Source organism: Lathamus discolor, chromosome 6 (assembly GCF_037157495.1).
Source record: "Lathamus discolor isolate bLatDis1 chromosome 6, bLatDis1.hap1, whole genome shotgun sequence".
Taxonomy (NCBI): Eukaryota; Metazoa; Chordata; class Aves; order Psittaciformes; family Psittacidae; genus Lathamus; species Lathamus discolor.
This window is the reverse complement of record NC_088889.1, coordinates 75,132,749-75,148,925: the sequence shown is the minus strand read 5'-3', so window position 1 is coordinate 75,148,925 and position 16,177 is coordinate 75,132,749. Positions and strand designations below refer to the sequence as shown.

Below are 16,177 nucleotides of genomic sequence, written 5' to 3'. Positions count from 1 at the left end.
TTGCTTCTATGGGGTGGTAACATGTAACCAGATGAGAAGTGGGTAAGAGCTTGGCCAAAACAGTGAAGAGGAGTTGCCTACATTGATGAGATGGGGAAGGTTAGGAAGAAGGCAGCACAGCAAGGAGTGGTGTCAGAGCTCCAAAGCTCTCCAAAGGGCTGCTGGAGTGCGTTTGCAAAGATCAGAAAACTGCATCAGGATTTGAGATGTGACAAGATTAGAGCTCAATTATACTTTTATTTATGCGAGTGCATAAAAATAAGATGCACTAAAGATGTAACTGCAGAAGGACTCTGTAACAGATACAGTCTGATACTGGTGATGCCGCTGGGTTTGGGCCTTCCAAAGTAGCAGGCACAGGAATGGAGCTGTCACTGGGTAGGGGTCAGCTGGGAGGGATGATGACAGAGCTTAGCTGTAGCCCTGTTAAGTTGGAGCCAATAGCCAGGCATCCAAAACAACAGCAGAGATGAAAGGCAATCCTGTTTTGAACAGGAGCCTGCTTCCACACAGAGGCAGAGAGGCAGCCATTACGTTTGTTTCAGTGGAAGTAATTACAAAAGGAGCATGCTGTGAATATAGCCTTGGACTCCCCTTTTCTCTAGGAAGTTAGGGAATACTGCTAGGGAAAGTCCTCTGAATGGCTTCAGTAGTGAAAATCAAAAAAAGAGAAGGCATATCTCAAGAACAGGAAAGTGCTCCAAATGATGAGACTGATTAAAGCAACTGTGATGCACTGTAAAGCCCTGTTTGTAATGATTGTGTGATTGCTTCCAACAAGAATTACTTGTCTTTGGATGTCATTCTTCTGCTATCATAATCAATTACAGAAGGAGCAGGTCCAATGTTTTTATAAATTCTGTTTTCATTGGTGATGTTTTGACATCTTTTATTTTGCTTCTATCAGATTTAGGTACTATTTCTATTTGATATTTTGTATAGTATTTTAATCTACAATTTAGCTCTTACCTGTTCTTTGATAATCAGTCTCTTGGGTTAAATGTTAGGCAGGTTGCAGTTGTCATATCAGGGCTTTTCAAGAATGTTGCTTGCATAAAAGCTCATAGTTAAACAATTTTCTTTTTATCTTCTTTTTCAAACTGAAAATTTCTGCTTTCCTTTAAAATTGATGTGTTTGCAACTTCTCTAAGTTTGGTGTACTTTTAAAATACATCAAAATACTTAAGACTGAGTAATGTAAAAATCCAGGAAATGATTGTGCTACATTTTTATTGTTAAACTGGCTGAAGACATCTTGGGGGGGTAGCTTCATCCTAAAAGTACCTGTGCTGGTCCTCAGCCTAAGCCGACTGAAGCTGTTGCAGAGACAGAACCCCCTGTGCCCTGGTGCAGAGCATCAGTAGGGATGTACTCTGGCACAGTGAAGGCCCCCTTGCCAAACTTTAACAGTCAGATGCTAGGCCCATGTTTTTTTTGTGTTTGTAGCCTTTCGTGTAGCAAACCAGGTGCAGTTCTGTGTCAAGATCTGCAGAACAGCTGAACGCAAGGTGTACTGCTCTGCCTCCTGAGAAAAGTCACCCCGAAAAGGATTCGTAACAGTGGAAAAATGGGTGCTATTGTCAATTGCTAGTTTCTCATTTGAATACTTTTTGGGTGGAAAGGCACAATATTGGTGGAGGTTACTGTGTGTGAGTGAAGAGTTGCCTCAGATGCAATCGCAGGCATCCTGCATTGCAGAGATGTGGTTTGGGGGTAAATAGGGCTGTTCTTACAGCTATGGCATCAAAAAACCCAAACCTAACACTTTCTTATAGAGGTGCTCTGTTCTGTGTAATACCAAAGTAAACTGTGACTGTGGATTAGTAAAGGATTACTTCTTTGGCAAAATAATCTCTGAATTCTGCTTCTGCTGACTGAAGCCAGCTTCAGCATAAATGCTTTAAAAGTACTTTCTTTACTGAAATCTGCTCTTGCGTGAGGGCAGGTTGTCTTGGCTCCTTTAGTCAATGCAGGAAAGAATATTGGAAATGTTTGAACAAATAGCGATATAAAATAGATCAGAAAGATGCAGTGCAGCAGGGACATTGGCACTGCACCTTTATGCTCCTGTTTACATCGCTCCGTTCAAAAATGCGACTGGGAAGCTGTGGGAAAAGGCAGGCAGCTGCTGTAGTACCAGTTCTCACTGTCATGTTTCTCCTCAACACCAGACTGTTCTTCATGGGCTATGAATTTGTGAAGTCATTTATCTCAGGGCAAGTCTATATTTACAAAACCTAACATAAAGACAGCATATTGTAGCCTGGGACTTAAAAATGTCACTGCACATGATGACAGGATAAACAGAACAGAAACTCAGTTACATCGACACCGACACTTCCTAAAAGATTTTTTTACGCTGCCTTTTGCCATTATATGCTTTTCCTGTTCACCTACAACAAACTTCTATCTTAGCTAAACAAATACATGTCATCAGATAATAATGTTCTTCATAATAATTGGAATGAGGATTATAGCTAGCTCTGTGTCTGGTAGAGATTAAAGGGCATATTTTTTATTCAATGGCAGTGACCACTGTAGTTTTCTAGTTGCTTCCTTTATCACTTCTTTATCTGTTCTTCTTTATCTTCTTTATCCATTACTTACCTCAGTTGTAAATCAGAGGGAGGTGTCTCCATGGTAGCACTGTGTAGTGGTGTGGCTTATTATTCACAAACAGTGTGTGCTACAGTGGTACAACTCCCTTTTAGTGTGTACGTCCCAGCCCTTCCCTCCAGCACTACACCCGAAGATTCCCAAGACGTTGTTCTGCCTTGTCCTACCTTTAGCTCTGTGTGTTTCTCTTCTTTTGAAGTTGTTTTGACCTTCTCCCAAGAAAAGGTCAAGCCAAGATACAGCTGTTCTGAAATAATCTTTACTTAGTCTTGTTTCCTGAGCTCTTTGGACAGAGACCTTGTGTTCCATTTTGAGCAATCTTTTGTCTGCAATAAAACAGTGAATATGTCTCTCTGTTGCTATAGAAATAATATTGCATTAAATGAAGGAACCAGTGCCCTGCTGTCGACAAATCTAATCTAAGCGTTGGTCTCTAGAGCTTGAATTTCACCACTGGGAAGAAGTATACATAATTCTACAAATTATTTTTGTAATTTACGCATAAACATCTTTATGCTCTGAAACTTTGGTTGAATTTCCCAAAGTGATAGCATGGAGCTGAACAGGGTGTAATGAGCTTTTCCCCGCCCCTCTCCCACATACATTTTCATATTTATGGCTTGAAATTTCCAACTCTTTGCATACAAAGGTGGGGAGTGGCAGGAAAAGCAGCTTTCTCAGCCAGGTTCCCTACCTCATGGACAACAAAAGCGTGCCAGGTTTATTTACAACTCTGGTTTTGTTCTTTTAAATCCAGCTCTTCCAAGTAGCATGAGATGTCATTTGCCCTGATTTTCTAGGATTAATAAAGATATTTTCCATAACTGGAAGGAAGATCCTGGTAGATTAATATACCCCCTGAAACTGATCTGCTGCCCACTACTCTCTGGACTGCTACGCTGTCTACCACATGCCCAAGTTACTTGAAGTCTTTGCTGCAATGACTGTACAGCAGTTAAACACAAGAGTTGTCGATTTTGACTTTATGCACCACATATCAAATCTCACATCTGTATTTACATCTAGGTGTATTTTAAACATTATATGAATATGTTTTTTTCACAGTGTTCTTCCAGAGCTGTAGAATTCAGTAACAGCAGTAAGGCAGTCCTTCAGCCTATACCTGTGGGGTATGGAAAAGGAATTTAAAGCTTTGCTAATAATAGTGACTAAGGGTCAGTGTTTGTCAACATGTTGATCATAGGTGTTTTGAAGAAACATGGAGAAAAAACTTTTTATCTCATAGTTACACTGCCAGAGCCCCTCTAGTACATTTTTATGTATAATGTGCATGGGTAGTTACAAAAAACAGAAAACAATTTAAAAACACATGGTGATTGATTTGTATCAATCTGTATGGAAATGTCGCTTATAAATCTGATTTCAGAATTCTCATAAAAATCCCATTTGGTTAAAAAATTGAGTTGTTACTTGTGAAATGGGCCTGTGTTAGATACATGTTATATATAATACAGCTATAAGTTGTGTATTGTGAAACAAAATACAGTTTATAAATGTTCAGTTTAATTCATTAATAGTGAGCATAGCAGTGGCTGCTGGTTAAAGTTGCTCTTCAGAAAACCTAAACCTTCTGTCATCATTAGAATAAAATAACTGCTTTTTGAAAAAAAAAATCCTTTCTAGATTTTGGTCAGCACTTGTATCTGAGTCTAGCAATTAGATAAACCTTTCTAGACAAGGCCAGATCTCTGAGAGCCGGAAGAGTAACTGTCTGGGTCATGCATATTAATATAAAACCAGGGGTGCAGGAAAAACCAGCAAACTCCACAATTACCTTTCTGTGAATTAATGACATTTCTGTGAATTAATGGCATTAATTGCCATACTCAATTCTTAAGACAGACTCAGCATATAACCAAGTAGCCACAACACTCTAATTATATTTTTGCTGTTAAATTAGTTCTTGTAATGGAAAAAAAAACAAACCAACCCAACCTTAATTTGTTTGCACAGCCATAAAATATAAACCAGAAGTTAGCCCAGGTTTTGCCCCTGTGTAAAGCTGGTTACACCATCCGAGTTTACTGCATCTGTTTTCAACAACCAGCCTGCTGAATCTTCTGATGCAAACCACTGACCATTTTGTCACCTACTGCTTTGCTGTGTATCGGTTCCTGTGCAGACCCTTGCTTAAGGCAAGTTACTCAGAATGGCCAAGTACTTGATAAGGAAGGGAATGAAGTGGGAGGGAAGGGGTTGAGTGGCATTACAATATTAAAGTGAAGATGTATTCTAGATTCCTGCATCTTAATATGGTCTTACTATGCATAGTTCCGTAAGCAAAAGCTAACAACGAGAGAAGGAAAAGACAGCATAAAAACTAAACTGTGTTTGTTTTTTCTGTAGGAACTCAATGGAGAAAAGACCAAGAGCGAGATTTAAAGAATGTTCTGAAGGACACCCACCGGGACATACCACTGGTATTTGTCAGTGGAAATCATGATATTGGCAATACCCCAACAAAAGCAACAATAGAGAATTACTGCAGTAACTGGGGAGATGACTACTTCAGCTTTTGGGTTGGAGGTGTTTTCTTTCTTGTGTTGAATTCTCAGTTGTACTTTGATTCTTCCAAGTGCCCTGAGTTGAAGCAAGCCCAGGATACGTGGCTCAGTGAGCAACTGGCTATTGCTGAACAGCAGAAATGCAAGCATATAATAGTGTTCCAGCACATCCCTCTCTTTCTGAGAAAACCTGATGAAGACCATGATTATTTCAACTTGGAAAAATCAGTTCGTCAGGAGCTAATGGAAAAGTTTCATAAAGCAGGTATTTTCTCAAACTTTCCTGGGTTTGAATTTTTGTTTCAAATTGTTAATGGCAGTGCTGCCAGACAAAATACATTTAAATTCAGTGGTACTGTTTTAAAGGAATTTTAGATACTGCTTATAAGCCTGATTGCTCCCTGTCAGAATTATCAACCGAATCTAATCACTTATAAAAAGTACCAAACAACATCTAAAACTTTGAGTGAAAAGTAAAAAACTGAAAGTGAAAAATTCCTTAAGATAAACAGCAAGGCTTCCATTTTGCAAGTATTGATAGATAAGACAACCTGAGGTTTTTTCTGCGTACAGACTGGAAGATCAGGTATTGCCAGAGGAGAAAAATACAGAATTTGTTTTATGTAAAATATGGAAACAGAATTCAGAATTACCTTGGAGGTTGTTTTCTCCCACACTGAGCCTATTTTAAACCAAGAGTGTAATGCACTCCAGATATATTCAGTGTTAAAGAGTCCTGCTGTGCTAAGATCAATGCTTGCATATCCCATTACTAATAGGGGCCAGTTCTGAGGTGAAGGGCAGATGCTAAACAGTCCATTGTGCCAAATCCCTTCGCTCTGTGTGATGACACTTGGATGCCATGCAGACAGACATGGTGTGTAGCTACTCCTACACACTGCTCCTGTTGTTTCCTGTTAATTGCCTTCATGTTCCTGGGGTGTGCTCGTCCCTCCAAATTCCCTGCCATTGCTGCATCAGCATCATTTTCTCTGCATCTATAAGAGCATGTTATTTGGATTACTGAACAATGCAAATTGTTTATGATATTGTTCCTAATTTGCCATATAATTGTTAAGCCTGGGCTCATTCAAAACCAGCCTAATTTCCAAGCTCTGAATCTCCTGCTGTTTCCAATCAATGGGGCCAAAATTCACAGTTACTGAGGGCTCTCCAGGGGACTGGCATATTTGCAGATTCAAGTGCCCTTTTTTCCCCCCATAAGGAGACATGATGAGAATACCTCATGGTATCTTTTTAATTTTTCTGCTAGTGTTAATGTAGTTATATATAGTTACAGTTAATATAAGGAAGCATTCGGAAAGTTGGGCAGCTAAATGACTGCTTACATACTGTTGTCTAAAAACACATCCTGGTTCATTGGAGAGCTGCTTAGCAGAAGGACACTGTCAGCAAGCATTAATGTAGAAGCCAAAGCAGTTCTGTTCTAGAGTTTTCTCTCACCCTCATGGTTTACCAACATTTGGAAACACTCAGGACTGGGAATATAATTAATCAAGAGGTAAAAGAAACTGCAAAATGTTACCAGTGTAACATTTATCATTATTATATTATCATTCCTTGAAGAAACATATTTCAGATTGATACTCCTCATGTGTGCCCAGAGGCTTAACCAGAAGCTGGGGAGGCTTTAAATGATGGGGAAAAGGAAGAGGGATGGGAAGCCAGTGAGACAAAGATAAGTCTACAGAAAAAATTCCCGAATTCCTTTCTGTGCCAACATCCCGTTTGTGCCTCCCCTCCATCATTTCCCATTGTGCCCCTCGGTCCTATCCCTAAAATGACGTTATTTGTTTCCTTCATGAGTATGTTCAAACATTGATCTTCTCCTGGCTGTTTTATAGAGTGAGTGAATGAGTCAGTAGGTAATACTCAGAGTACAATAATCTAACATTTTGCTAATTAAATGAACACAGAAAGCTCAGTGTAACTCAGGCTGCTGAGAAACATCAGCTGAATCAAAGTTGGCTCAGAGTTTCCTTAGTAACGGGTGCGCTCTGTTTCCATTGTATCATTCAGTTGAAGAGCGGTCTTTGTAAGACCACAGAATGTCATCAGTGGGTTGCAAACAGGCAGTTATCATGGAAGCATAGATTCACAGATACACAATGAGACCACTTACTTTCTGATTCTCTTTTGCTTTGCCAAATAACCTATTTCAGCATTTCGGACATTAAACTGGTTTCCTCGCAGTTCACTTCCTACATTCTTAGGGAATATTGCTAATGAAATCCCAGTATACATTGCCTTTTTTAATTATGAGTTGCAGTTTAGAAGGCCAACCCCTTGCAGCACTTAATTTAGACATTTGGTGTAACTGTTTATCTTGGAAAAAGGAAGTAAGTCTGTCCTTCTAATGAGCATACCAGGCTGCTGCTATTCTTCTTCCCCTGACCTGTCACCAGTCCTTGCTTCCTTCCTTGTGCTCTCTTGCTCAGTTTCCAACCACTATGAAGGTCTGCTTTGTAATTATGTAAAATTTCAGTATAACATGCATGTTTGAGGAGTTAGCAGATGGGTATCATATTCCAGTTGTTGATAACCCAGGACCAGGCCTGGAATTATTCCAGTTCTCCTGTTTATATTCTGTCTAGCTTAGAGAGGGAGGGGAAAGGAAGGACAGTCTATTAATTCAGGTCTTTGCATGAACACAGAAATTGATATAGATGTGTGTAGGGAATAATCAGATCAGTGTGGTGGTATTGCACAGGTGCTTTAAAGTGAGGTATGCAACTTCACAAAATTATTATTTTAAATTCAGAGCCCAGATCTTCTGTAGTTACTCTCTTCTAATCACTTTGATATTACATAATGGTTTTGGTTTAAGTATCTGCTCATTACAAGCAGAGATAAAAGACTAGCTGTAGAGGCTACATCTGGTACAAAATACTGAATTACATTTCTCACATTAGAAGTGTCCTTAACAGTTGGCCTAATTAAAGATAAAATCATGTCCTTATGATAAATATTTATAAATTGGAAATCTGGCACTTGTAAATATGTATTACTACTCTGCACAGTTAAGCCATACTTGTAAGCTGCGCGTCTAAGAAATCCTCCTGGCCCATTTTTTCTTTCAATGCATTATAACCAGTATTGTCCTTGAAAAAGCGATTTCAGTGACAGTGAAAATCAACTCAGTTTAGAACATAGTTTATCATTTAAGAGAAAATACATTTCTGAAAGTGTACTTGTATAACTTCTGAAAGTTTAGCCTCAGTTACCTTTCTCCTCTACTTGCAGAATCAAAGTAAACACCTGTACAAAAGAACTGTGAAAGAGCTGTGAGCTCCGCTGAAGTTACCCAGCTCTGCTATGTGAAATGCATAGTCACCTTTAAAGAATTTGATAGTGCTAATATAGATAAGTTTGCTCATAGCTTTGTGGGGAAAATAAAGTAGTAGTAGTGGTCTAGCCAAAACTCTGGGCTGCATGTCATGTCTCTCTAATAAGCAGAACTGATCAATTAGGTTTTCAGTTAAGGCATTTAAGTAACAGGAAACATACTCTACCTGACCTATCCCATTCCAGTATAATTTTCTTAGGATGTTAAAGGATTTTTTTTCAATGACCAGAAAAGTGTGGGTCTTCTTGTGCTAGAGACAATCTTTAAAAGACTTTTTGCCCAACATACTGAAATTACGTTACTTAACACAATATAGTAGTAAAAGTTTCTTCATGATCTTAATGAACTAAAACATTTAAACAAATGCCTGACCTTTTTTAAGAGCTCTGTTGAATAAAACCTAGATTAACAGCTAGTTTTCCACCGACAAAGTTGTTTCAATGTCAAATGACAAGTATAGGTGGTCTATCTAGATGAGGGATTATGCGTCCAAGAGAGAATCGCTGTGTAAGAGATAAAATATATGGAACAAAATTCACTGCAGTCTCCAGCTTTTCTTTTTAATTCAAAAGATCATTTAAATGTCTTCAAAGCAATTTTTCAGATGTGCTTAAAAACACTTAATTTGCACATACAGGGAAAAATAGCAACCTAACTATTAAACGGCATATTTTTGCATTACATTTGTGAGTGTAGGTGCTGTAACTTCTAACACCTTTACTCATTAAAAGGCTGTGATACCTACCTTCTCCTCTTAGAAATCTGATGACAGGAGAGTAGTATTAAAGGGAGCAGCAGCTTTCTGAACATCCACAGCTGAGATACATTTGAGTACAAAATTAAAGCATGGAGTGCTGAAAGCTGTTTCTAAAATTTACCAGACAACATATGCTATGTGTCATGAATTTGTCATGTAATCAAGGTTGACAAGGGAGTAATATTTTCTTCCTGCCATTGGGACCTTGATTTTTGCACCAAGTGAGTAATCTCATGGCTTGCTTATGTGTTGCTTTGTTAGTATTTAAGGTAATTTTAATCTAAATACTCTCAAGTTCAGTGATTTAGATCAACCTCTTTCAACCTTGAAATGATGCATTCATGGTACAGGCAGTGACCAAATTTGGTATCTTCTATGTTGCTGTGTAAAAACAGGTTTTAAGACTGTTCCCCAGGTAATGCAATCTAGTATGTAGATACACAGACATTTATTTCAGAGATTCAGCAAGTACAAGATCCATTTATTTAATATAATCTGTAGTAACATTAAGTAGTATTTTTTTCTTTGAAAATTTTTTTTAAAGCTGTTTTATCCACTGGGCTGTAGTTTTCCTTGATAAAAACTTCTTCGTGATCCTACAAGTTTGCAGGAGCATGTTTGCAAACAGCAGTGCATGAGATATTCTTATTAAGATTCTTACAGTGCTATGCACTGTAAATTCCAATTACTCTGTTCTGTTTCATTCACGCAACTGATGAAGAAGGTAGGATAACACAGAGCTTCTAAAGGGGTGTTATTTAAGTTTGACTGAAGAGGTTAGGAAATTGAGGGTGTTGATCCCTGACACCAGTGGGTCTGTCCTTCTACTGGAGCTCTGTTGGTGGGAAATGATTGGGGGTTTTTGGAGAACAGGGTCTGAGAAATGCCTGAGTACTGAGCAGTTCTGTTAACAGTTCAGTGACTGATGCTTTCACATCTTTTTGCTGCTCTAACACCTGAGTGGCAGATGGGGTGATGTGAGAACTCACAAATCGCAGCGAGATAAAATCAATTCTATGCCACAGGAGAGATTTTGTTTACAAAGACTACTAAATATTATCATTTGCTTTGTAGCACTGGAGTCTTGAAGAGATGATGTACACTACCTGCCCAGGGGAGAAAAATAGTACAGCAAGAATGACTGTGGTTAATGTGTGCTCTTGTAGGGAAGCTGAAAGAGCATCGTTTTGGAGTGCAAAGTTGTTCTGAGAGTAATACCTGTGTATTACTGTTGAACTGACCATGCTTTTCAGCACTTCAGAAAGCCGCTGTATGCTGCAAGAGAAAGGAAACAAAGCAAAAGCAGTTCATGCCTGATACTCCAGGGGAAGCACTCAAGATCAGTTTATCCATGTGACTTAAATGGTTTTATTTGCCAGAAACATTGCCTTTTAAAAAATACATATCTACACATACATGTGTGTGGTGTACACACACGTCTCATAGTAGCATCTCCTTGTGCCTGGATACTGCTTTTGTTCTCCTACCTATTAAAACTCTGAAAGGGTACTGGAGTGTTGGGAACACTCAGGTTTTTCACTCTGTATGATTTCACTTCTTTACAAAACTGCCTCTCCACCTGTTTGCTTCTGTTTTTTGGCTCTACTGCTGTTCCGTTCTAGCTCCTGCAGTTTTGGGGACAAATACAGATAAGATTAGCTCTTGCTAGCATATCCTCTTTCGTCAGTCTTGAGCAAGTGAAGCGGTGGCTTTTAGATACTCACAATTCTAATTTAAAACAAATTTAATCATTAAACTTGAACAGCTAACATAAAAGCAGTAACTAGGCCAGAATGACAATCCCTATAGCCCAGTCTCCTGCTTCTACTAGCCAAACCCTTGTGAAGAGCACAAGTCAGTAAAGTGCATGCTGGTATTTCTTTCAAGTACTCTTCCTAGCTCCAACAATTTCTCTTCTGGGGGCTTACGTATCATACTAATGTTATCTGTATAGTGTGATTTAGGGATTCTTTTACACATTTGTTCAGTTCGTTTTTGAAAACTCAGCTGTCACAGTGGCTTGTGGCGGGGGATTTTCAAGTTTCACAGCTTTGGGAAGAAGTACCTCCTTTTGTTTGCTATGAGCTTCACCTGTAGTCTATGCGGGGAACCATGCATCTGTAAATGAAATGCAGTGAACACTGATTCATGTCTGCAGTTCCTGTAAAAACCAGTTCATTAATCAGCACTTAAAGGGGGATAATCTGGACAATGTGATAGATTTCATTGCTCAGTCAGAACCACTTTTTTTCCCATAATTCTCTACAGAGTGCATGGGGAGAGAAGCGAGGTCTGTACTGTACCCATTACATATTTATTATGTCATTCATACTGCATTAATTTAGCCTTTTTGTTCTCTTACAGTCTCATTTGCTTTTCCTGAGAAAAGCATTTATTTAATTGAGGGCTCAGTCTAAATAAAGCATGCTACTGATTGCCTCTGCTGATTATTCCAGGCATTCTCTTCCTAATTTGGAAAATCTGCTGCTTTTCTTTGGTTTATTTTTATATTTGTAATTTTTTTCCCCTGTATTTTTACACTGTCCATAGTGCTGGATTGAGCAGTTTGATTTCCAGCTGAGGCTAGGCTAGTCACAGTTTGGACACAGCAAACCTGCCTCAAAATGGGGTTTGGGGCATTAGGACCTAGAGCTGGCAAACAGCTTCTTCTGACTCAAGGGGTTTTGGAAGCAAGCAATGGAAGTGAGTGTGATTATAGAAACTGGAGCCAGACACCTCTGGAATTTAAGCTTGTTCAAGTCTGAATTCCAGCCCGGTGTCATCTGATTGTGTGAGAATTGTTTTCCAGGTAGATGTGTCCTTATGAAGTTATTTTTAGTATTTCGAGGTAAATGTGGGTCCATTATTTTCCATCATGTTTTAACCTATTTGCATTTCTGTAATCACTGAAACTAGATTTCCTTTGAGACTGGGGCTCAGTCTGTATGTCTTGAATTAAACTGGCAAACATCATGTTTTTCGAGGTATTAGGAGAACAGATACGTTTCACAAAATCAGGAATATACCTGTTGTCTGTTTAATAAAGCAAAAAGATGCCTTGGCTGATATTTCACATTTAAAATGGAGACATAAACTACTTCTTAAACAGAAAGGCCGAAATGCTGTGGTTGTCTGTTGATCCACATAGAGAAGGCAGGCTACAGTCCCCTCTCTTTCCTGCCCCAAATGGGGCTGAAAAAATGCCCAGCATTCCATATCCTTGCATTTTTCTACACCTCAGAACACAAGAGCAGTAGAGTAGCAAGCTGGGATTATGGGCCTGCAGCTGCACAATAAGCTAAGGCTGGGAGGTAATCACTCTCAGGGGAATTATCCATGAGACACAGCTAAATGTCTTTGTTCTCTTACAGTACAATTATGTCAAAATCATGCTGACCCTTTTCCCTGGTGTTGCAGAACTGTTGTTCAGAAGGGTTTCTCTGAGTGATGAACTACAATTTGTGGGAAGAAGATGCTGCACTTTCAGAATTCTGTAAAATAACCTTTGCTTCATACTGCTAGCAGACAACCTGCCTTCTGCATGATATTCACTATGCAGTTTCTTTTCAGGTAATGAACTATTTTCTCATATGATTCTTGTTAGGAATAAAACCAACAGCATGCTAACACCAGTGGGGTAGCCAAAGTTTTCTTTCAGATTTTTTTTTCAGTATCATCAAACCTGAAAATTGGTGGTGAATATTTCATATAGAACTCAGCCTCTTTCAGAACGTTATTGTTTTGGAGTGTTGGAAAACGCAAATGCTGTGAGATGGTCATCATTACAAAGAATTATCTCTTTTAAATGAGACCTACTGCAGGCTGTGAGGATGGGATGGTTGTATACATGCAGTTGCTCCTAAGCCTGGCTGGCTTGGTCATCCCTTTCTGTACCAGTCTTTTCCATAAAATCATAGAATAGTTAGGGTTGGCAAGGACCTGAAGATCATCTAGTTCCAACCCCCTGCTATGGGCAGGGACACCTCACACTAAACCATATCACCATCTGAAGCAAATCTCAGATGCTTGTTTAGCTCTCCCTTTTAGGTCAACACAGTTTAGCAGTATCCATTACACTACCTCTGTAAGAAAACCTCTTTTTAGTAGTGTGCTGTTTTGGTTCACAAAGCATGAAGAGAGAACCAAGAGAAAATGGGAAGTGCAAGTAAAAATTGTCCATCTTACCAATGCTGTTAAACTGAGAAAGATGCAAATCATTATGAGCCGGCAGAGGTCTTGTGATGACTTAATTTGGTGAGCTGGCTTTAGACCGCAGACACTGGAAATAAAGGAGAGGGGAAGAAGTCTTCAGAGGTGTTTCTGAATTTTCTGTTAAGAAATCTTTGTGGTAGAAACCATGAGCAAAGGGTTCATACCTTGGTTTTGACTTGGAAAAGGGTATCCAATTTAAAACATGATTCTTGTTTGAAGTGTTTTGAGAAGTGAGTTGACCTTTGAAAATTCGTCTTATGAAAGAACATGCAGATAGCATCGAGGGTAGCATGCTGAATTACATGAGCTATTAATTATCCTCCTCAGCACTTTACCTCTTGACTTGACAAAGCCAGTGTGTAGCCTTACAGTCTGAAGTGACATAATGCAGTGTGTGAATTAGCATAAAACCAAAGTACTTATTTCATGGTGAAGCTAATGAAGAGTCTAAGTCTTATCAACATACGTATTAGAGCTCTTTAGGTGACTCTTGAACAATCCATGTTTTGGTTGGTTGTTACGGTCATGAATTATTTATGCTAAATAGGCTGTGTTAAGGTCATGGAATTTGTACCAAAATAGTATTTAACTCGTTAGCAGAAATGCGTTATTCTACAGAGAAAAAGAGTTATGATCACCTCTTTGGAAACAGGAAATCTTTTTATCATTTGTGGTCAGCTTTGTCAGATTAGAACCGACTTTTTGTGCTTGATCAGAAAATGATGGTAAATTGTATGCCAGGAGGACATCTTTGGTTTACTAAAATCAGAATCAATTCCTATATTTAACCTTTTTTTTACCAATTGATTGATTCTGAAAACTCATGTTTGGTATATGGGCATGAAGTTGGGTTTAGGTGTTTTGTGATCCAGGTGCAGTTTTAGAACAGCCAGAGCAAGACCTGGTGCTATCTTGAGACTCTGGCTTCTGGTCCTGCTCTGATCAAAAATGAATTTGGGAGTTTAGGCCTTTCTGACCTGACACTAGAAGGTGATGGTCACAGAGACAGTGTGTGAGGTTTGTGCTGCAACTTTTAAATAGTAACTGCCTGCACAGTTTTTTACTTCATTCTGATTTTAATCCTTTTTTTTTCCTTTGTTTTAATTGAAAATCCATTAGGTATGAATAGTGTTTTTCAGTAATGGATCCTGCGTTTTTGGTTAATGGATACTGTGAAGCCTGCAGTGACATTTAAATTCAAATCAGTGTGTATTTCACAACAAATGAACTAATGAATGCTTGTGAAGGTGCCATCCTTTGGACATGTATTTTCACAGTAGCTTTTTAGTATTTCATGCAGCTTTCACGTCAAAGCTTTTCCCAACTGCTATTTCAGAAACCAGGGATTAAGCACAAATCGCTGCTCTACCTTTCTTTTTTTCTGTGGGAAGGGACTGTACCTTTTTGTGGATAGCTGGATGCATTGAACTGACTTGAGGATACCTTAAAGTCAGCTATAAGGTGAGGCCTGCCAGGGCACTGCTCTTTCCTGTTTAAAGGGAGGTGTGCAGTGAGGTTGCTGGCAACTTGACAGCATTACTTCAGAAAAACATCTGAAATGAATAAATTAAATTTGAGTGCACACATCTCCAAGATTCTTTTTATGTTTCAGATCAAAAGCAAGAGCAAAGTAAATTGCCTGCTTGTCATCTTAGTATTATTGCATTGACTGGTTCAGATTTCCTTCTTATGCTAGCTAACAAAAGTGAGGGGAATACAGTTGACTGAACAAAAAAGTGCTAGTGAAGAAAAAAACATCAGTTAGACTTCTATTAATACACAGCGTTGACCTGTTTGTTTCTTTGTTCAAGATGTAACACACTGTTACACAGCAATAACAAGAATTGATACTCTGAGCTACTGAGTACCTGAAACCTGAAGTCTGGGCAAAATTTTTTCCAGGAGGTATCTAAAGCAGATACTAAATTCTAGCAGAGGCTGGTGCTGAGCAGCTAGACCTGCATGGGTGTTTGAGCACTGAACACCTGCCTAGTGTAATTAGGATCTGAATGACAATACATATGCTAAAAGAGGGAATTTGGATAAACAGTACCCATAAACACCAGATTGTTTAGGCAGAATCTGCCTCCCATAGCCAACCAGAGATAAAAGAGGTTCTAAATCACCTTCTCTGTGGTCTCCTATTTGCACTGGTTACTTCAGCTCCATACCAAAATACCTTCTTGAGTGTAGGCAGTTAGCAGATGTGAAATGTAATTGTGGTAAAGTTGCACTGTTTGCCTAGGAAGAAAAAAAGCTGCATGATTCATAGGCCAGACTTTGTACCTGGTGTCTGTATTTGAGATGGGTTTCTCAAATACTTCCCTTGAATTCTCAGGCAAGGGTAGGTTTTGGTTTTCTTATAGCATAACTAAAGTTGCTGTATTAATTTTGTCCCCCTGCCCTTCTAATTACACATAAACTGTATGTTGGGATTTGGTTTACGTATATGATGACACAAAGGCTTCTGTTCTTTTAATTCCAAAGATTAAACTCTCTGAATGGTGAGAAGATAGATAAAAGATAACAAGCATTTATCTGTCTTACAAAGCACTATTTACCTTACTAAAAGCATGTCACATGGCTTTACACCTCACTATGGTTTTATGATTGTTACTTTTTCCTAACTTTTTTGCTTAACTGTGGAAAAAGTGGAAAATATTGAAAAGGACTTGTTCCTGTAGTAGCACCAGCCCTTAC

The 16,177-nt window shown here is 38.8% G+C and overlaps 1 protein-coding gene across 1 annotated transcript in view; it reads left to right on the top strand.

Annotated features, from left to right (window-relative positions):
* Nucleotides 1–16,177, top strand: part of CPPED1 (calcineurin like phosphoesterase domain containing 1) — a 51,353-nt gene that overhangs the window by 29,068 nt on the left and 6,108 nt on the right. Inside the window, exon 3 of the mRNA XM_065683784.1 lies at nt 4,984–5,406. Within this exon, the coding sequence (XP_065539856.1) occupies nt 4,984–5,406 (423 nt within the window). The remainder of the gene's footprint in view (nt 1–4,983; nt 5,407–16,177) is intronic.